The sequence below is a fragment of the Antechinus flavipes genome, chromosome X, assembly GCF_016432865.1.
Source record: "Antechinus flavipes isolate AdamAnt ecotype Samford, QLD, Australia chromosome X, AdamAnt_v2, whole genome shotgun sequence".
In the NCBI taxonomy this organism is placed as follows: domain Eukaryota; kingdom Metazoa; phylum Chordata; class Mammalia; order Dasyuromorphia; family Dasyuridae; genus Antechinus; species Antechinus flavipes.
The window spans coordinates 4348343-4370120 of NC_067404.1; the positions used below are offsets into that span (position 1 = coordinate 4348343).

A 21778-nucleotide genomic window follows, 5' to 3' on the forward strand; every position below is an offset into this window, starting at 1 on the left:
GGTCAGTTCTCAACTCCACCTGTTGGTTATGCATGAATGTCCCAGTTTTTCCACAGCCTCATCAACATCCAACATTTTCCTTTTTGGTCTTATAAGCCAATGTGATAGGTGTGAGGTAGTATCTCAGAGTTTTAAATTTTAACTTTAAATTTTAAACTCCACTAATCTGTAGTGATTTAGAATGTTTTTCATGTGACAGTATAGCTTTGATTTCTTTATCTAAAAATCCACATCCTTTGACCTGTTCATATCCTTTGACCATTTGTCACCTGGGGAATGATGTGTATTTTTGTAAATTAGACTCAGTTCTGTATACATTTGAGTAATGAGGCCTTTATCAGAAGCACATGTTGCAATTCCCTCTCCCCCGCCCTCTCTTTTACTTTCCTTATAATTTTGGTTGCATTGGTTTTGTTGTGCAAAAACATTTCTAATTTTATATAATCCAAATGATCTCCTTTACATTTTGTAATGCTTTGCATCTCTTTTTTTTTTTGGTGCTGAATGCCTCCCTTATTCATAAATCTTAAACTATTTCATGCTCTCTTAACTTGCTGATGGTATTTTACTCTTTACATGTACATCAGTTTCCCCATTTTAACCTATACTTTGTTTCTGCCGTACTGCTTTCCAGTTTTCTCAGCAGTTTTGTCAAATAATGAGTTTTGGTTCCAAAAGCTTGGATCTTTGGATTTATCATATACTGGATTACGTTGATCATGTACTGCAGTGTAATTTGTACCCAATCTATTCCACTGACCCACTGCTCTATTTCTTAACCACTCCCAGATTATTTTGGCAATCACTACTTTTTAGGACAATTTGTGATCTGGTATGGAATTCACAGGATGACAGATTTAGAAGAGGAGGAACACAAAAGGACAAAGAATTAGATCTTCTTTTATGTTTTCAGAAACTAAGAGGCAGAGAGAGCTGGTGACATGCCCAGAGTCCCAGAGCTAATAAGTGTTTCCAGTGGGATTTGAACCTAGATCTCCCTGATTTTTATATCCAATAATATCCAATTTACTACTACATGTTAGTTCTTGCACAGCAAATAATCTCTGTGCTGCACAGAACCTTACAAAATTGGAGACAAAAGCATGTTTTAATGGTGCTAATAAACAGACAAGGAAAACTAGAGCAGTATCACTGATGAATATTGATGTAATGATATTACATAAAATATTAGAAAAGGAGTTTTAGTAATTTGTTATTGACAATTTTCCTTGTGACCAGATTGAATTATTGTGGTGAACAAAAGGTAGATTCGAAAATTTTATCATTTATGTAGAACAAAATAATAAAAATAAAATATTTTAGCAAAAAACTGCAAAATTTGATTACTTATATTTAAAGTACAGAGGAAATAGGAATCAAAGGCCTTTCTTTAAAATATGAAGAATCAAATTTTGTTGTAGTAGAAAAGAAGAAAATGCCTCCCCTCATCTTCCCCTGCTTCCCCCAGTAAAATTAGAAGTAATGCAAGAAGGTCCTGTCTGTTTGATAGAGTTTTAGAATTTATTTTAAGTAAAGAAATAAGAACAATGACATAGTTTACTTGGAGAGCCCTAGATCACAAGCAGAAACAATAGATGTACCTAAAGAGTGTTTGCAGAGTAGCACCCTATAACATAAATGAATAAAAACATATATTTCTGTATGTATTCTTCTTTCAAAGCACCAAGAAGGTGAGTGATTTTACCAGACCTAGGAACTCCAAGGCCAAAAGGAGGGTACGAACCAAGACCAAAATGAGAGTACTAACCAAGCCCCAGCCTAAGCTAAAGATCAATGAGGAGCTTGACCCTGGCTCTAAGGAAGAGCTAAAGGTTGAAGAAACTCTGCAGAAGGAGAAGGCCCTGGCAAGCAAGAAAATGTTACCAAGTATGTCTTCCTCTCCTCCTCCTTTTTTCTTATGTCTCCTGGTTCTCTCAGACTCTAGCCATAACTGGATGGGTTCACAAAGGACGTTTAGACTAAGGACTAGTGCCTTTGCCTAGAAGAAGATAAATTTGCTGAATTTCCAAGATAACCAGACCCTGCTGGTTTTTTCCCTTCCCTGGGTAGGTTGCATCCCACTTTCAGAGCATTAATAGTAGTCCCTGAGGTAGGTCTCCTGTATTCAAATTTGCTGAGGCTTAAGTGAGAAAATATGTGGGAAACATTTGGCAAACTTTAAAAGGAAAAAAAAAAGAAAGTCACATGTCTCCTTATTAATGTTTGTCCAGGCCTGTGATTTCTTATGAGGAAATTTCCTCTACCAATGCAGATTTGCACCTTGGAGACTTAGAGGCTAAGAGGGTTGCAGAAAAGTTAGGGTTAGGGTTGGGCAGGACTTTAAATCCAGTATCGAGCAGGACGCAAACCCAGGTCTTCTAGTGGCTCTGAAGCTGGCTGGATACTTTTCTATGATACTGAACTGTTTATTTGATCATTGTCATCATCCTTTTAGAATTTCACCAGAAGTTGCTTCCAGCCAGTCCTTGTTCTGACCCAAACAGAATCCAGGAACCAGGAGAGGTGGAATTTGAAACTGAGGTAAGGGAAAGAAAAAATACCCACTAAGTGCCAGCTGCTGTGTGAAGCGAGTTTTTTTTGTTGTTGTTGTTTTGGGTTGTTGTTTTTTATTAATATTATCTTGTTTGAGTAGGACTCCATTACTCCTGACTTCAGAGTCATGTCATTGTTTATTTGCCATGAGACTAGTAAGGCTAAGTGTCAGGTTAGATGAAGGTGAAGATAATCTGTTACTTGTCTTTACTTGTTAAAGAAAATAACCTAAATGAGAAAACCTGCATTAAGTACTTTGCAGCCTTTAAATGAATATACAAATGTCAGATTCTGTTGGTTTTTGTCTAAACCTGAGATTGCTTCTGAGAAAACTTATCAGAGTTGGCCCTCAGTTTCTAAATCTCAGGTACTATCATTCCGTGGTAGGTCCTATGGATGCTCCTGGCCACATGAGAAGCAGGTATGATCCTCATCAGTCTAGTTAAAAAGCTCAACCTACAAACATTTTTGAACAGCTATGATTCCCGAGGACTGAACAAGCTACCTAGCTTTGTCAGACAGATGACAAACTCGGGCTGTAGAAAGAGATATTTTTAGACATGACCCGTGCAAAATTTTGTTTCGCCCAATTCTGTTTGTCACTCCATTTTTCCCCCTACTTTTCTTTTCCAGGGATGGGGGAACCGGATAAATTGGAGAAGAAACTAACAAACAAAACCCTCTTTAACTGGAAACTGTTAAATGGCTTTACATATAAATATTTAAATGCTTAGGGGAAAAAAGCTGAATCTATATTCAGCATTCATTTTCACAGTTTACAAACAGAAATAAATATCCCTTGGCCCAAGCATTGTTTTTACATTCAGAGGGCCTGGGTGTCAATTCTTATTTTACCTGTATTTTTTATGTGAATTTGGGAAAGAGATTTAACCATTTCTCTGTAAAATGAGGTTGGGGGTGATCTCTTAAGGGATCTTTCAGATCCTACCCTTTATGATTCTAAGTGTCTACTATGTGCAAGGTAGATCCTGGCCCCAAGAAGAGAAGTGACACAGGACCAACTTTCACGGGGGGTCGGGAGAAGGGGAGGAAGAGGAAGTATAACTTTATTGAGAAAATAAGAATGTTTTGTGGTTTAAAGACATGTAAGAGCAGTGCCAAAGAAGAGATCTGTTTCAAGGGAAAGGAGAAAATTTAGATGAAGCTAGAGCCAGGTTTCAGATAAGTTTCATCTGGAAAGAAGAAGCTTCCACAGACAGAGATGGAAAAGATTAAATACACTGTGGAAATTGAAAATTGGTTAGGGTTGGAGGCAGGACAGCAGGATCAGAAGCAACACATAGTTTTCCGGTTTGACTGGAATGGAGACTTGGAAGGGACCTCAGTGGCTAACTGGTACCTTTAACTATTAGTCCAATTAGTCTTTAAAGGTTTTCAGGTCTTTAAAATGTATACTGAACTTTTGCATGGCATGAATAGTTAGAACATTTTTCCTTTCATCAGTGTACATTTTGCTTTGTTACCTCTCTCACCTGTTGTTGCTAGGGTCGAGCAAAATTAGTCCAATTGTTTCCCATGGCACTTCTTGAGAAACTTAAAGATAACAGTTGTATGTACTCTGTCTCTTCATACACATTTTCCTTGAACCATCTCCAACCTACGTACCCTCAGTTCCTCCACACAGTCTTCATAAAGTCCTTGAATACCTTCCCCATAGTGCTTTTCTTTGGACATACATCAGTTTGTGAAAGGCCCCTGAGCAAGCACAATCAGTGAATGCACTCTCTCTCTCTCCTCCCTAGGAAAATAATACAGCAGAAAAGAAAGTAGAGGAAAGAGTGGAAGCTGAGGCAGAATCCTCTGGTGGAGCTAGTGGGATTTTTTATCTACTAAAAGCTAGCAGACTGCTTGGAGAACCTGACTGTGTAGGTCACAAGTGAGTACCTACTCTGCTTTTCACTTCTCTATAAGTCAGGAGAACGGGACCGAGGATGGTGAGGATTGTGGAGTTAGTGGAGCCTGTTGTCCGGGTCTTGCCTTGCGACAAATCACTTGTCTTCTCAATAGTGGCTCAGGTCTCTTTTCAAAACTATCAATTGCAGAGCACATACAATTTGGTACTAGATAGATTAGAGCTATCAGTGAAACTGCAGGTCTGGTCCCTGCCCCCCAGTCTCACCCCCCCCCAATAAAAATTCTGTTTTTGTCCAGCCAAGAATCAGTAAGTATTTCCTTGGGGTTCAGAATAGGTGTTATTTTGGTCCTAGGTATTACCTTCCATTGTCAGGGACCTTAGCAGTTTTGTTTGTGTATATAGTGTACCAGTCACTAAGATTACACAAGTAATATCTAAATCTGATCCTGACTGGACTTTAAGATTCAGCATTCACGTGAACTGAGAAGGGAAATGTGGCCAGTAGAAATTATTTTATTGGCTTGCTGAGGTGTAGGCCCTTGATTTATATTGGAGAAGGACTGGAGAAATGCCGAGTATGGTGGGCAGCAGTAGATGAGTTACCCATCCTACTCTGCCATCCAACCCTTGCTACAAGATATACATACTCTTGAGGAAAAGTAAGTAACACTGTATTCATTGGTCTGTTAAAAAATTCCTTGATGACCAAGCAAAAACAGCTGCTTATTAAGTACCTGATATGGATCAATCACTGTTCAAAGAATAAAAAAGCAAAAAATAAAATAAAATCAAAGAGTTCCTGTTCTGAAAGAGCTTATATTCTGTCCACTGAAGACAACATATGTGGGTTGAAATTTAGTAGATAGGATCTGGGATCTCACTACATTCTTGTAAGTTACCCAAACTCAGGCTGCCATTATAATTAATGTTAACCTTCCAAACATTATAGTGAACTAGCAGTATATTGCAGATTTATTCTCATAAAGGAAATTTCATTATTTAGCTCTGGTAATCAGCCTAATTCATCAGATACTAATTCTTTAATGAAGCACCAAAAAAATAAACCCTTTCCAGGAGTCGTAAAACAAACTTTTCTATATGTAAATAAATATATATTTTAACATGGAATTGAATTGAATTGAATTGAATTAAGTGAAATTGAATTAAATTTAAAGTGAATGAAAACATACAATGTTTTTTAACAAATGGAATCAATCCTAAATGTGACATATATAATTATTTGCAACATTCTGGTTATGACCAGAATCACAACTGAAATTACCTCAAGCGACCCTGAAATTTATAGTATAATAGTAGTTGATCCTAGTTCATTTGTTGGGAAACTCATTCTTATCTATTCATTGCACATGTGAATGCAAACTTCTTAAGAATCTTAAGATTTCTGTTCAGTTACCTCTTTTTTGCCTCTCTTCAGCAATCACAAGAAAAAAAACCAAAATATTTCCAAAAGACTACAACAGTAGTCAGTCCCTCAGAGAATCCTTGTAACATGTTCTGTATGAGTTCCCCCTTTATAGCACCATAGTTAAGCTATTTCCATCAAGAAGATTTTTCTCAACATGATCTTCCAGTCCTCACACATTAAGGATCACAATTTAAAAAAAAATCATACCTTCTTACTGATTTGCCATCCCAATCAGAACCAGTTTCTGTCCATCAGCAAAACAGGCTGTGTTTTTAAAACAGGATAACTTTTGCCTTTCTTGGTGGTGTCCAGTTGCTAAAGCATTCATTCACGGGTGCCATGAACTAACCAGAAGCACTTAGCCTTCTATCTCTCATTTAGTGAGTGGCACTTGGGTCGTATTTTGAAAGAAGGGAGGGACGTTCTGTGAGGAAGAACTGAGACAGGAGCATATTCCAAGCATGGGAGATGGTGCAAAAGCATAGAAATGGGAGGTGTCAGGAACAGAAAAAGCCAGTTTTAGCTGGAGTGTAGTACACCATACACCAAAACAGAGATAACTTGGAAGATCTTTGACCACTGTGCAGATTTCTGGAAGGCAATTTGAAGCTATCCCTTAAAAGTCACTAACCTACAAACACATTGAACTTGCCCTACTAAAAAGCGTACAGCTTTTAAGAGAAATAGTGCAGTAATCCTGAGGTCTCCCACCCTTAGAGTGCTATTGTTCCAATAATCTGTCTATCAATGATTCTAAAGTCTTCTGGCCTTAGGATGGTCCTACACACATTGCTGGCTGTCAGATGGGACCATCTGCTGGGCAGGGATAACCAGGTTCCCCGAGACAATCATGACTAGACCATTCCTCAGCTCTACCCATGGGCCATAAAATTAGCCTATCCGTGACATGAAGCACTGGATAAATTTGTCTCCTTGCTTGTGGTTCTTTGCTAAATTCTTTTGGAACTTAGCCCACTTGGCGTTACAATTACAATATCCGTTGCCCCTTGACATGGAGATGGCTTTGACCTCGCAAATTCTTTTGAGACACCTTACAACACCGGTCTTCAACCCCAGCTTTTTGAGGTCTCCCTTTTAAACGTACCTCAACATCATGACCAGATATGATTGTAGAAAAGTGCTGATGAAACAGAATATGCACTGTCTCAAAGAGAGATGATGCACTCAGCATAAAGGGACAACTCTGACATATTTGGGAAATAGGCAACAAGGAAATTTGATTTTCTTTACATATGTGGGATGACACATATGTTTTCTTTTTTCTCTTTTCTTTTTCATCTCTTTTAGTTTGGGTGGGGGCCTCAGGAAATAGGAAACATAAATGACAGTTAATTGAAGAAAAAAGCTCAACAGGGGAGTTTCTATTTGTTCCTGCAGGCAATAGAGACCCCCTGGAGTATATTGCACAGGAGAGATCAGGTCTGCATATAGTGGAAAATACTTTGGGGGCTGTAGGGAGAAAGAGCCCCTTGAAGCTAATTAGGAAGCTACTGCAATAGCCCCTGAACTAAAGTGGTGAATTAGGTTCCACCCTGGCCAAAATTTATCTTTGAATTACTGTCTCCACTTACCTTCTTCAGGAAGTCCCACTACTGTGCTAACTAGGTACATTACAAATTCATGTTGTCCATTGTCAACTAGGCAGTTGTTTTACTCCTTCCTCATTGATTTCCATTCCGTTCTCCACAAAAGCTTATTTTGTCTCTTCAAGCTTCCACCTCCTCCTGCTCCTTCTCTTCTGGCTGAGCACCATGCCTCTGGCTTTTCTGGAAAAAGTGGGGCAATTCAAAGTGATATTCCTCTTTGCATCCAATTTCTTCATCTCAGAACTCTCTGGTATCATCCGCAGAAGGCCAGCCACTGTACAGATTTCACTCTTAGTCATTCCCACTGCCTCCAATTTTGATCCATTTTCTACTAGAGGCCCTATCTCTGCTGCTTTCAACTATGCCCAAGGCCATCTCAAAAACAAAACCAAATAAAACCAAACCTTCCCTGGATCCTACAGCTCCAGCTGTCATCTGCTATCTTTTCTTTCCCCAACCAGATTGCTTGAGAAAGCTGTCTTCACTTGTGGCTTACACTTTTCTTTCCGTCTCATTCCTGAACTCTTTATCTTTAGACTTTTTACCTAATTCTTCAGTTGAAAATGTTCTATTCAAAGGCACAAATGATTCCTTAAAGTCGTTAAATCAAACTCAAAATGAGCCTTCGTTCTCGCAGGGAGGGCAGCAAGTACATGTAAAATACCTGCAGCATAAACATCAAATTACTCAATACTGATGAATCTAAAATGGCACAAAGCAAATTACAAGTAGGGATCAAAAAGATGGGGGCAGCTGGATGATGCAGTAGATAGAGCCCCAGCCCTGGGGTCCAGAGGCCCTGAGTTCAAATCTGGCCTCAGACACTTAACACTTACAAGCTGTGTAACCTCGGGCAAGTCACGTAATGAATATTGCCTTGCCCAAAAAAAAAAAAAAGAAGAAGAGGAAGAAGAAGAAGAAGAAGAAGAAGAAGAAGAAGAAGAAGAAGAAGAAGAAGAAGAAGAAGAAGAAGAAGAAGAAGAAGAAGAATTAGAAGAAGAAGAAAGAAAAAAAGAAAGAACGAGAGAGAGGGGAAAGAGAAAGGGAGGGAGATAGGAAGGGAGGAAGGGAAGGAGGGAGGAATGAAAGAAGGAAGGAAGGAAGGAAGGAAGGAAGGAAGGAAGGAAGGAAGGAAGGAAGGAAGGAAAAAGGGAGGGAGGGAGGAAGGAAGAAAAGAAGGAAGGAAGGAGGCAAGGAACAAGGGAAGGAAGGAGGGAAGGAGGAAAGGAAGGAAGGATGGAAGGAAGAAATGAACAAAGGAAAATGTTTCATGTAGAAGATGATGCCTAATTTACTTCTGAAGAGAAAGAGGGGCGTTTATAGGGTAGACACTAAGAGAGTTGTTATCTCAGGCCATAAGGAAGCCTGTACAATGACTTGGGGCTATAGGATTTCACCCGTGAGGGTCAGAGAAAATGTCAGTGTGGCTGAATGGTGAAGTATGGGAGTGGGCAATAATGTCCAATAATACTGGACAGCTATTTTGGGGACAGACTGGGGACAGATGTGTAGGACTTTTAAGATTGAGAATATCAGTGTGACCTTTTTGGAAACAAGGGGAGGAGAGAGAAGGAAATAAACATTTAAGATAGCAGAGGTTAAGCACTTTGCTTGCAGATCTCATTTGATCCACACAACAAGCCTGAAAAGAGGGTGCTGCTATTACTCCCATTTTACAAGTCAGGAAGTTCAGGCAAACAGAAGTCAGATGATTTTCCCAGAGTCCCATAGCTAGAAAGTGTCTGGGGCCAGATTGACTTCTTGAGTCTTCTTGACTCCAGGTCCAGTGTTCTACCCACTGTGTGCCATCTCTAAATCAACAAGAAAGGAGTGAGGCACCAGAAGAGAATTTTAGAAAAATTAGAGATGACAGATCTCTGGAGATTCATGAAGGGAAATAGAAAAGAGAATACATATTTCTCAGCATTTCTCAAAGGTAACTTTATGTAAATTGTTCATGAATTAGGATATGCATATTTACAGGTAAATGTAGAAAGTTGGAGACGGTAAACATATCCTTTAGTGATCACAATGTACAGGGATTATATTCAGTTTAAAGGACATAAAACTTTTGAGATTAAATAGGTTAATTCATGCTAAAGGCTGGTCTGTCAATGAGCATTTTATAGAAACAGAAGAAAATGTCATCAGAGAAACTACAACAGTGAAAAAAGTTATCTTAATGTTTAGAATGCAACCATTAGTATCCTTAGCTTGGAAAATTTATCTCCCTATAAGCACTTTCATCAACAAAAGGGACAAAGAACAGGTCAGTGAACTGGGCATACAACTGAGTAAGTGTTAGAAGCACCAAATCACCTGACCTAAGTCAATGTCAAAATAGCTCCCTGCTAGAAAGATTCCAATTATTGAGCCTTTTTGGGGAAAACTTAATCTTAAAAAATAGAGAAGCCAAATGACAATAAGAAGAGGAAAACTAATTTGCCAGTATCAAAAATGGGGGGGGGGAAGGAGCACTCAAAAAAAAAAAACGAATAAAAATAAAGCTAATTTTTCCAAATTCATTTGTGTACATACACATGTCTGTATATGTATGTGATATACATATATATGTGAGTGCCATATAGACATGTGTGTATATGTATGTGTCTATGTGTATACTCACAAACAACATACACACAAGGTACATGGAAAATATTTTCCACTCCATGATTTCTTAAAATATAATAATGTTCCATCCATTCCTCAAATGGTGGGCTTCTTTCTGTTTCCCATTCTTTACAATGAAAATTGGTATAAATATATTTTTTTCATCTGGGTCCTTTTTCTTCTATCTTTGATCTCTATAGTTGGTAACAAGTATCACTAGAGCAAAGGGCTGGCAGGGTTTAATCATATAGGCTTCTAGTTCTGAGCTGTTTTCTACAATACCTGGATTAGCTCATAGCTCCCCCTGCTGTAAATTAGTAATGTACCTATTTTCCCACAGCCCTTCCAGTGTATCTTTTTCTGTTTGTTTATTTGTTTGATCCCCTTTGCCAGTCTTGTTTTCAATTTCCTGCTTCTCTTAAAATTCTAGTTTTGTTTGCACAAAACCTTTCAAGTTTTATGTGGACCTCTGTATCTCAACAATAAGTGTTGGTTTTTGAAAATCAAAAGAAAAACCATATTGGCCATTATCAAAAATGGAAAAGGGGAATCCACAGCAAATATAGAAATTGGTCAATTGTTTCAAACTTTTTCCTATACATGTGCATGTACACACACACACACACACACACACACACATACACACACACATACACACACACATACACACACAGACGTCAATCAAATTGATGAGGTATGTGATATAGTTATCTATAAAATGTAAAGAATTAGAAAAGAAGATTTAAGATTTCTGTCCTGGGGGAGAACTGAATGGGTGTATAAATAAATTGTAATAAACATTCAAAGAACCAACTAATTGCCCACTTTGTGTAAATCGTGTAATGATGCTGCCTATTAAAATGGGTGTGTAGCTAGACAGGGTTTGTAAAAGCATGATTGTGCTTCTCTGAGTTATCCTTTTCTGTCTTTGACAGTAAAGCTCCTGCGTCCCCCAATACACTGGAGGCAGTCCAGGGGTTGCTGCGCCTAGCCAACCTGCAGCCTGTGCCATCCTCGTCCCCAGCTTCCCGTGTTCAGGCCTGGTGGGCATCAGGGGATTCCAGTGGCAGTAGTGGCTCCCCTAAGGAAAAGGGTAGTGGCCCCCTGGCCAGCCAAGGGACTCGGAAGAAGAAGGCTGTCAAGCAACTGGCCAACGACAGCACCGAGAGTCAAGGAGGAGAGGTCAAAACACATAAGTTGGAGAACGTGGAAAACAGCTTCAAGGAGAACGTGGAAAACAGCTTCAAGGATAAGGAATATAGTAAGGAATGCGTCCTTTACCCTCACCCAGGGCAGGCACTCTCCAGGCCGTCAGAAAAAGCGACACAAGAGCTCTGCAGGTCCGATGCTCCCAGGGACTGCTCGGGTCCCACCCATGGCAGAGCCCTCTGGGCTCGTCTGGGTCTGAGCAGCCACAGTCGGGTACCATAACTGGAGACTCTAATCTAGAGACCTCTTCAAAGGTCCCTCTTTGGATCCTCTTCAAAGGATGACCACCAGCCTGTTCTTGCCGAGTTCTTCCTCTGCCTTTACTGAGGCTGCTACCTAGTCCAGTGCTATTTCAAGTCACCTTATTGGAACTGACAAAACTTTGTTTTCCTTTAGATGGGAAAACATGGGTAGGTCCATCAGTTAAAGATGCAGTTTTAGACTTGAACCTTTTCTTTGTCAGTTTTCCAGTCAGCAGCTTGCAGTGAGGTTTGGCAGCACTATTGCATCTTTTCTTGTGTGCTTCCCAGCTAGGCAAGCCTGTGCTGGTATCTCTGAGAGTGATTTGTAGATCTGTAGGATTTTTCTGCAGGCATAGGTTCTGTCTTGGTAAATACACACACACACACACACACACACACACACACACACACACACACTTGTGTGTATTTGTGTGCATTTCATCTTTAAAGATTTGGAAATTGTTTTTGTGCTAAGATCACTAAATTAGATGTAGCCATTTTCTCTGATCATGTTAGCCTTGCAGGGTGTGTGTGTGTGTGTGTGTGTGTGTGTGTGTGTGTGTGTGTGTGTACGGAGTTATTTTTTATTTGTATATTTGAATATGCATCTCTTTGTCTAGCTAGTACTCAAGGGTTACTTTCCCTCCTCGGCAGATTTCCTGGAATCAAATGAGGATCATTTTGCTTCAAAATTAAAATCAAAGAAGAAGAAGAGGAGCGCAGACGATGTTCCCTGGATTCCTAAAGGTAATTTAGTGGGTTGTCCCCAATTTCTTCATCATAGATAAAGGAGAGTTTGGGGGACTATGGATCATAAGCAGGCCATTTCTTTATGTCATACTTTCAGGACATGAGGAGCATGAGAGTGATTGAGGAAGCATGCAAAATTAGGAAACAAATCACTGAAAAAGAGGTAGTGTTTGAGTTGAGCCTGAAAGGCTGAACTCCCAAAAGTGTTCCTAGGCAGAGTCCTTCTTTCTTCTTTTGACTGTAGATGTTACTTGCAAAGATTCCCTGTTGACTCAAAGGGAGGCAGCATCGATCTGAAGGTTAGAGTACAACATGATAAGCACTGGCCTCAGAGGAGCCCAAGTTCAAATCTGGCTGCAGATACTTAGTAGCTGTGGACCTATGGGATCTTACTAGCTATGTGGACCTTTGATTGCCTCCCCCAAAAGGGACATGATAATAAGACAGGAGGACCTCAGTGTGATCCTTTTCAGTCTCACTTGTGACAAATGACGTATGCACAACGGGATATCCCTTTTAAAATCCTGAAAAACAGTTATATAACTATGGGACCTACTCACTCTGCAGATACAAATAGAGGCTAAGTATTAAAGAGCTAGTAACTGGCTGAGGCCAGATTGAAAGTCAGATCTTTCTGATTCCTTGTGCTAGGTGCTTGATTAGGGAGACAAGTGACTGATAACAAGACTCCATTTTGTTTGAATGACACTGGACCTTTTGAGGTCACTAATGGCTATTACAAATTCAGGTCAGTCAACTCCAGAAGGGAGGACTCACATGAGTGGTTGACAGGGAGAAGGAGATGAAACTTATCCCTACTTGGTCAGGGGAGGAGAACTGCAGTAGAAATTTCAAAATTATTCCTATATTTGTAACTAAGTAAAACATTTAAACAAAATCAAACAACATAGCATGTGTCCCCTTTCTGAGAGTCAAGACTGCTCATCACAGTTACATAGCATCAGGCTTTGTTTTCTGTTCTTACATTTTAAGTCATTTTCTTTCCCTTTTGGAGTGGAGTGAGGTGGCAGTCAAGGTTAAGGGACTTGCCCAGGGTCACACAGGTAGTAACTCTCTGAGGCTGGATTTGAACTCCAGCCCTTCCTATCCCAGGACCAGAGCTGTCATCACTGCTCCACCTAGCTGCCCCTTTTAAGTCATTTCCTATGTTGTTTTCCAAGTCCTATTATTGTTTTGCCCTCAGCTTTATTTCACACAACTCTTCCTCTATTTTTCTGAATTCCTTACGTTCATTATTTTTATGGTGTTATATAATCAGTCACTTCCCAATCAGTGGGCCACTCCTTTGTTTCTTTTCTTTTCCTTTTCTTTTGTTTCCATAAAAAGTAGCACCATCATATTATACCTCTAGTTATGTATGTGTGTGTGTACATAATATGCATATATATATATACATATATATGTATATGTGTGTGTATATATATATATATATATATGAGAGTGTGTGTGTGTGTGTGTGTGTGTGTGTGTATTGTTACAATTGAGATTTTTAAAAAAGAGAAAATGGAGGTGGGCCTCCACACAAGATAACTTTTATTAGCAGGATCATGCTACCTGTCAATATTTAGATCCATGGTTTTACTCTATTAATGCCAAAGACCCTGCTGAGCAAGAGAACAGTTTCCCTTATATAGAGGTTTTGCTGAAATTCTTAACTAAGTTCAAAAACAAAGAACCAGGATTGAAGTAGTTACACACAAAATCAATTACTTGTAAATAGGATGAAAGATATGGAATCAGTTTTAATCTTCTCAGCATATTCATGTAGGGAAATTCAGTGGTAAGCTATGGGAAACAGTGGAGAATATTGGTGATGCAGAAGCAAAATCAACATTTTTGTCCGAGCTCCAATAACCAGGAGAGAAAAGAAAATAATTCAGGAAGGTGAAGAGACAAAAAAGGAATCATCAGGAAAAGGTCTGTCAATTAAACAGACAGCAAATATTTATTAGTTAGGGAAAAGTAAGGCACTTAAATCCAACTCACTTGCAAGTCATGGTGATGTAATAAAGCAATGATTTTGAGGTCCCCTGCTTTTTTTTGAGGGGGGGTAGTTTTATGTTCTAAGAATAAGTCAGTAATTCAACATCTCCTGGCTTTGGAGTCTGCCTCAGGGATTTTCCACACTCCCAATCTAAGAAAAACAATCTGTCTGATCCTGAATAGACCACTCCTTAATTCATTGCTGACCGAGAACCTGGTCAGTGATAACCAAATTCCAGAGACCATTCCTCTGGGCCATAGAATTAGCATGTCAGTGATAGAAAGCTGGATAAATGGTCTCTTTGCTTCTGTTTTGCTTGCAAATTTCTTTTGGAATTCAGCCCACTTGTAATGGCATTACAATTACAATAAACTTTGCCCCTTGACTAGGAAAGGGGTTCAAGCCAGCAAATTCTTTTGAGACACCTCATGCCACTAGTCTGTGACCCCAAACTTTGGGGTCCCCTTTTCCAACCTCAACAATGGCATCACATCCCTGACTTCATGGCCCTCTTCAGGAATGAAGGAACAACAACATCAACCACCACCACCACCACAGACAAATCACCTAATATGTCCTAGACATTGTGCTGGGTGCTACGGATGTAAGTCCAAAGGATCAACCCTAACCATGAGGAGCTTGGTTCTAATTGGGGAGTTCACACAAAATATGCACGGCATGAATCTTACTAAAAAGAATAAAGTAAATAAAATCATTCCACTACACTCTCCTTAGGGAGAGAATTCACCAGTCAGTTGGAATCCCCGGGAAAGGGTTTCCTTGGAATGTGTTATCTGAGCAGCATCTGACAGAAGAGAGAGAAGCTGAGACAGAGGCAAAGAGGAGGTACATTTCGGGCTTGAAGAACTACTGGTGTTTTGAGTTACAGAGATGACTAGATCACAGAGTGTGGGAGAAAGAGAATGGACAGTGAGCCCCAGATCCTGTTGGAGAAGTGATGCACCCACGATACCCGAAAGAGACATATGATTTGGACCTTCTTTGGTTGATTTCTGTATTTGCTCATTTTTCTGTTTGTTTTCAGCGAGGAGCGGGAGTCATGGATGAAAGAGGCACTAGTAGTCCCTTCAAAACAGATTTAAAAAAAAATTATGAAGGGCTTTAGAGGCTAAACAGAAGGTCTTATAATTGATCCTAGAAACAATAAGAAGCCACTGGAATTAACTGAATTGGCGAGTTACAGGGTACAAAGGGATATTTCGCTGGCAGCAGAGTGGCTTGAAAAGAGAAATCACATGATCCATTTGGTATCTAAGGTCGAAATCTGTTGCACAGTGTGTAGGATGGATGAACTGGAGCAGAAACTAGACCGATTTGAGGCTGGAAGACCAGTGAGGAGGCTGTTGGAACAACCTAGGCAAGAAGTGATTGAATATAGCTGTGTTGAGTGTGAGATACCATGTGAAGGGAGGTCTGGGAAAATTCAGCAAGTGAGTTTATGTGAAGAATAAGAGAGAGTAAGGAGTTGAGGATAATTTTGAAGTTCTAAAACTGGGACCCTGGTAAAATGATAGTGCCTTCCTAGGTTAGTGAGGCATCTTCATAGAGATTATAGGTTCATCTTTGTGAGTCAGCTTTGTGAGATTGTATTGAAAATCATGGATGTTGATAAAGTTCCCAAGGGAAAGAATGTAGAAAGAGAAAAGAATGTGTTAGGAGAATAGGGGTCTTGCGTGCTGATCGAGCATTGGAGACAGAGAAGGGGTGGAGGTAAGGTGGAGAGAGGTGATAAGGAGCTGCAAGGTGGCTGTGAAGAGTGTGAATAGACAGTGAAGGGAATACCTAGTCTGGAATCAGGAAGTCTTGGGTTCAAACAGCCTCAGACACTTAGTAGCTGTGTGATTCTAGACAAGTTGCTTAACCCTGTTTGCCTCACTTCCTGAGTTGCAAAACTGGCTGGAGAAAGAAATGGCAAATCCCTCCAGCATCTCTACCAAGAAAACTCCAGATGGGTTCAGAGAGTTAGATACAGCTGAACAACAACAGGAAGAAACTACCTGTCATCCTTGGGTAGAAGATTCCATAGGCAAAGTGGAGAAAAAGAACTACAGAGATGGTAAAATTAATCATCTTGCTTACATTAAAATTAAAAAGGTTTTCAATGAATAAAACTTTTGCAGCTAAGAAGAAAAGCAGCTGCAAGAGAAGAGAAAGAACAGTTTCTCTTAGTCTCCTTGGGAACCGAGTCCATTCATGATAGAGCCATTCCCCAACTGATAAATAGATAAAGCATATGCTTATTCCTTATCTATATGTAGCATTTTTCAGAGGAAGAAATCCAAGCCATTAGTGGCTTTCTGGGAAAAGAAGTGCTCTAAATCATGAAGAATTAGAGAGATGCAAATTGACGCACCTCTGAGTGATGCCTTCTCATTCATCAGATTAAGAATATTAAGCAAAAGGGAAAAGACAAAAAATTTGAGGGGCTGTAGGAAAAAGGTTACATTAAACCTTAGTTGGCAGAGTTGTAAACTCATCTAAGCCATTCTGGAAAGTGACCCACATGTGCAAAAATGTTTGTGGCAGCCCTTTCTGTAGTGGCAAGGAACTGAAAACTGGGTAGATGTTCATCAGTTGGAAAACGGCTGAATAAGCTGTGGTATATGAATGTTATGGAATATTATTGTTCTGTAAGAAACGACCAGCAGGAGGATTTCAGAGACGTCTGGAGAGACTTGCAGGAATTGATCCTAAGTGAATTGAGCAGAACCAGGAGATCATTGTACAACAACAAGATTAAACGATGATGAATTCTGATGGACGTGGCTCTTTTCAACAGTGAAAGTGATTCAGGCCAGTTCCAGAGGTTCTGGTGAGGAAGAGAGCCATCTGCACCTAGAGAGGCGACTGCAAGGATTGAGTGTGGACCACAACATAGTATTGTCATTCTTTTTGTTGTTGTTTGCTTGCTTTTTGTTTTCGTTCTCGATTTCTTTTTTCCCTTTGTATTCTCACCTTTCTTGTGCAACATGATATGTGTAGACACAGGTAAAGAAGAATTGTACGTGTTTAACATATATTGGATTTCTTGCTGTGTCAAGGATGGGGTGGGGGGAAGGGAAGGAAAAAAATTTAGAACACAGGATTTTGTAAAGGCGAACGTTAAAAATTATCCTTCTAGCTATTTTGAAAATGAAAAGCTCTTTTTAAATAAATAAATATTTTTTTAAAAGAAAAGCAAACAAACGAAAAACAACCTTACCTTAAAAGGACCATGGCCTCCCATGGCATCCAGGGCATCCTGTAGCTTTGATGGGCCAGGCACTGATGAAACAAATGCCAAGAATGAAATAATCCCTATTCCAAAAGAGCCTACATTCTATGGGGGAAAGCAGTAGGCACATGTCTAAGTAAATTTGAAATGAATATAAAGTGGATAAGTATGTGGTTATTAAATGGGAGGTGGTTATTGAGGAGGCCTCAATTGGGGGTCAGGAAGGACTTCAAACGGATGGTGGTGCTTGAAGAAAGAGAGGAATTCTGTGAGGTGCAGAGAAGGAGGGAGTATATTTTAGTCCTGAGGCTTGACCCTTTGCAAGGCTAGGGAGATGAAGTCATATGTCCTGGATGAAAAACGGAGCGGGGCTAGTTTGAGTGGATTGAGGAGCTCAGTGTGTCATGAAATGTTAGAAAGGTAGGTTGGGGGCAAATGGAGAAGGCTTTAAAAGCCAAAAAGGGGTGTGTCTTTGATTTAAATTCTCCTCCTGGGCCCCAGTTTGTTACGTGCCAAACAAGGGGGCCTCTGAGGCCTATGACCCTGGAAACCACTGGGATTCCACTGAGCAGCGTGGAATGACGACGAGGACAGATCCTGTGCTTATGGAGAATTATTTTGGCCGCAAAACCAGCAACGCTGCCAGCTTGCTGTAGGCCGGGCAGACAAAGACTGGAGGAAGACCGAAAAGTCAAGCTGACTGTCTGATTTCTGTCCCTTACAGTGAGCTTGGAGGAGGCACAAGTGAAAGAAGTCTTGAGCAAGAAGCAAGGTATGGACCAATCAATAAACCAAATCAATAAATAAACCTTAATAAAGGCTATTAAGCACCTTCTGTGCCAGGGACTGTAGATTCAAATAGAAGGAATGTGATGATCTTGACTCTCAAGGAGCTCACAGTTGTATTGGGGAAGGCAGTAAATATATAAAGTGTATATCAAGATTAAGGGTAGAGAGAACCAATTCAAGCAAAGGCCAAAAGTTGCTGAACATATCAAAATACCATGAGGGTGGTTTGAGAGGGAAGGGACTAATAGTGGGGGGACTCCAGGATGGTCAAGTAGCTCCAAAATGGCAGGGCTCCTGAGAACATGGCTTGTGTGCCATTTAAGATCCTCTCTGGCCCTGTGTCCACCTACTGACCTCTTTGGTTCTAGAAACCCTGAGGACCCTTTCCCTGCACTGCCAGGAGAAAGACACCGAGGCTCTCAGGTCAGTGGCTCCTTGTCTCACTCCCCTTAATCCTAACCTTAGCCCTCAAATCATTTCTAGCGCTGAACTAATCTGTGGCCTTAAATTGGTTTTAACACGTGTGTCTGGCCCCAAATTTGTTTCTAACCCAGAATTGTCTGTCCTTGGCCTTCATTTGGTGGTGCGGGTGAGGGTAAGGCCACCAGCATGTAAGGCCTTCCGCCGGGGCATTAGCAGGCTCCATGCTGAGGGACTCAGATGCAAAAGCATCCAGTGCCCCAGGCACTTTCTTGTTCCAGCTCACAGGATCCTGGAGCCTGAGGGCCCAACCGACTGTGGTTCCTCTGTCGTTTGAGGCACCATGCAGCAGGAGGGTTGGGAAGGGGCACCAATTTCCAGGCGAAACAGAATGCCCCCCCTCACTGGCCTCTGCCCGCACAGAACATCAATAGCAGAAGGGGTTCTTAAGGGCTGCCCGAGAGGGGTCAGGGTTACTGGCTTCTGAGGTTCCCTCTTCCCCCAACCTCCATTTTCCAGGCAGCTGGCAGTGACTGAGGAACGCAAGAAGAGGATAACCGAGCTCAGCTCTAACATCCAGGAAGAAAGACTCAAGAAAAGGAAGCAGATGTAAGCCCTTGTTCCAGCTCTTGGTCAGTGCTGGAAGGCTTCTGGGCTGGAGGGCGAGCCTCTAATGGCACCGACTCTGACCAGCCCTGTGCTGTCTTTTGTCTTAGGATGGAGTCCAGCCAACCACTAGAGGGAATGATGGAGAAGCACAAGGTCCTCTGGGAATTCCACATGAGGGGAAAACCCCTGGTTGGGATCAAAGAAACCTGGTTATATACACGGGAGTATAGGATACGGGGAATCCTTGAATAGAGGAACCCACCTGTTCCGAGGGGGCAGTGAAAGGGTCACAGGGCATAGGAGAGGAGGTAAAGTGAAAGGGTATTTCGGGACAGGATATGGGGTCAGGGAGTTGTGTTTAACCTGGAGGAGGGCAGCTGTGGTATTTAGAGGGCTTCAAGAAAGCTGCATTTGTGATCTCGGTGGATCAAGTGGATTCAGGTAGATGGCCACCTGTTGTCGATGTAAAAGAGATGCTGCTCAGGAATAGGTTAGGAACCAAAACGTGTGGTGTCTTTTCTTGTGGACATTTGGTGAATTCCCCAAGGGAGGCCTGAGTACAGACAGGACTGGAGAGGGAGGGATCTCGGGCCACAGCAGGCCTCCATTTCTTCCTTCTTTCAGAGGGCAGACACACTGTCCCAGGAAATGAGCAGCAGCAACAGGGAGCAGCTGCTGATGGAGGGTGAGGGGCCCTGTGGGGAGGAGGGGAAGGAGGGACCCTGAGGGGGAGAGGGCGAAATCCCGGGTGAGAGCGCGGTTAATGTCGTTTGTACTCCTGTGACCAGAGAGGCGCAGTCAGGAGAAGCCTGGCAGCATCCAGGCCCAGCTGGGCGCGTTGAGCGGGCCTGAGGGCGGGGCCGAAGCCCCAGCTGCCAGCGGTGTGGATGCCTTCCTGCGCAGTGCCGAGGCTGCTGCGGCCGTGTGAGTCTCTGTTGGGTGCGGGGCAGGGCGCAGGGGGGTGGGGGGCCGCTAAGCTGGGCAGCTTGAGGGCTGCTCATTCCAGGCAACCTCTCTTAGGCAACTGCTTGAAGAAGAAAACAAGAAAACTATAGAATTCCTGGAGGCAGCCTCTCTCCATTATCGCCAGCTGCAGCAGAAATACCAGAGGTGAACCCCAAAGCCCCTCCAGAGGGGGTGGGGAACCACTTGGTTAGCTATCTCTCTTCCCCCGAATCTCATTAGTCTCTCGCTGTTGGTGTGCGCGCGTGCACCAGCGCATTGCGGGGTGTTTCTCTCTGTGTCTGTCCCCTTGGCCTTGCTGACTTTTCCCTCCCGTTTCTCTTTCTCCAGCTCGCCTTCCCTTCTCTCTTCTCTTCGATCCTTCTCTGAGTTTTTCCCTTTCTCTGTGCCCCTCTCCTTGGCACAGCCCTCCCTAACTTGGGCTCTCCAATTGTGGCTCCTGGCACAGGATGAAGAAGCAGCTGGAAGCTATTGGCCACAGAGGCATGGGAGGGTCTCAGGAGAGAAGCCCAAAGGGGGCTGCTGGAGGGGAAAGCAGCCTTGTTACCGAGGTGAGTGAGGAGGGGTAAACATGAAAATCTCCCTGGCCATGGGAGAGTTCAAAGAAAAAGAATCAAGGGCCCTTGGGAGACAGACATGAGCAAATGGAAAAGGAGATGTGGAAGAGAGACGCCAGCAGTGAGGAGGTTAAGGAAAGGCAGAAGTAGAGAGAGGTGTGTGTGTGTGGGGGGGGTATCCCTGTTTGCTGGCTCGTGGTCCATCTTTACCCTTTTCTGCCTCTCCCCATCTTCCCCCTCCCAGGCTGTCATGGAGATTCCCCCAAAAGATCAGCAAGCCAAGCCTGGCATTGGCCACCCCGCTGGCTCATCCCAGAGAGAGGTTCACGGGGAATCGGAGCGCCCGTCACCTCAGTGAGACGAAGCTTTGTCTGCACCGCGCTGGAGACCCTTTGCCTTGTAGTTTGGCCTCCCTGAATAAAGAATTCCTCCCTCTCTGCTCCTGGCTCTGGCTGTGCGTTTGTTCTTGGGCAGAGCTTTAGGCCCGTCCATCAGCTAAGCATCTAGTCGGTGCCGGGCCCTGGGCTGGTGTTGGGATAAACGGCAAAAGGGAAACCTTCCTGTCCTCAAGAAGACTGCCCTCCAGACCAGAAGACAAGGTGGACATGGACGGGTAGGGATGAACCCGACCCGCGGTGATTGTCGTGAAGGAGGGCCTTCAGCCAAGGAGGGGTCCCAGCGCAGTACGGGGCAGTGGCGCTTGGGCCTCAAATCAAAGAGAGGTTTTACAAGAGAGAGGAGAGGAGAGAGTCCGTGCGAGTATAAAGTTAACCTGGCTGCACTTGACCGTGTGTGGAGGGAAGGGCAAAGTGCGCATGTCGGACTGGCGAGGTGAACTGAGGCGCAGAGAGTCTGGAGAGCAAATGGGCATTTGCATTTGGCGCTGCTGGCAGCAGGGAAATGCTGGAACTCACTAAGAAAAGGAAG

The 21778-nt window shown here is 42.2% G+C and overlaps 2 protein-coding genes across 2 annotated transcripts in view; one reads left to right on the forward strand and one right to left on the reverse strand.

The window, feature by feature from the left end:
* LOC127542973 (uncharacterized) overlaps positions 1 to 21778 on the reverse strand; it is a 294969-nt gene that overhangs the window by 90295 nt on the left and 182896 nt on the right. The gene's annotated exons all lie outside the window — the stretch shown is intronic.
* On the forward strand, positions 1755 to 21268 carry LOC127542781 (histone lysine demethylase PHF8-like). The gene is made up of 14 exons (XM_051968596.1): positions 1755 to 1887; positions 2456 to 2541; positions 4317 to 4450; positions 11008 to 11333; positions 12178 to 12270; positions 18238 to 18285; positions 18671 to 18725; positions 19242 to 19331; positions 19439 to 19484; positions 19956 to 20016; positions 20120 to 20255; positions 20352 to 20441; positions 20743 to 20845; positions 21096 to 21268. The coding sequence occupies exons 1-14, from the start codon at positions 1755 to 1757 to the stop codon at positions 21207 to 21209; spliced, it is 1515 nt and encodes a 504-aa protein (XP_051824556.1). The 3' UTR covers positions 21210 to 21268.

Coding starts and splice junctions, on each gene's coding strand:
- LOC127542781 (XM_051968596.1), top strand. CDS start 1,755: ATGAGAGTACTAACCAAGCCCCAGCCTAAGCTAAAGATCAATGAGGAG. Junction 4,451..11,007: donor CCTGACTGTGTAGGTCACAA/GTGAGTACCTAC, acceptor TGTCTTTGACAG/TAAAGCTCCTGCGTCCCCCA. Junction 11,334..12,177: donor CTTCAAGGATAAGGAATATA/GTAAGGAATGCG, acceptor CCTCCTCGGCAG/ATTTCCTGGAATCAAATGAG.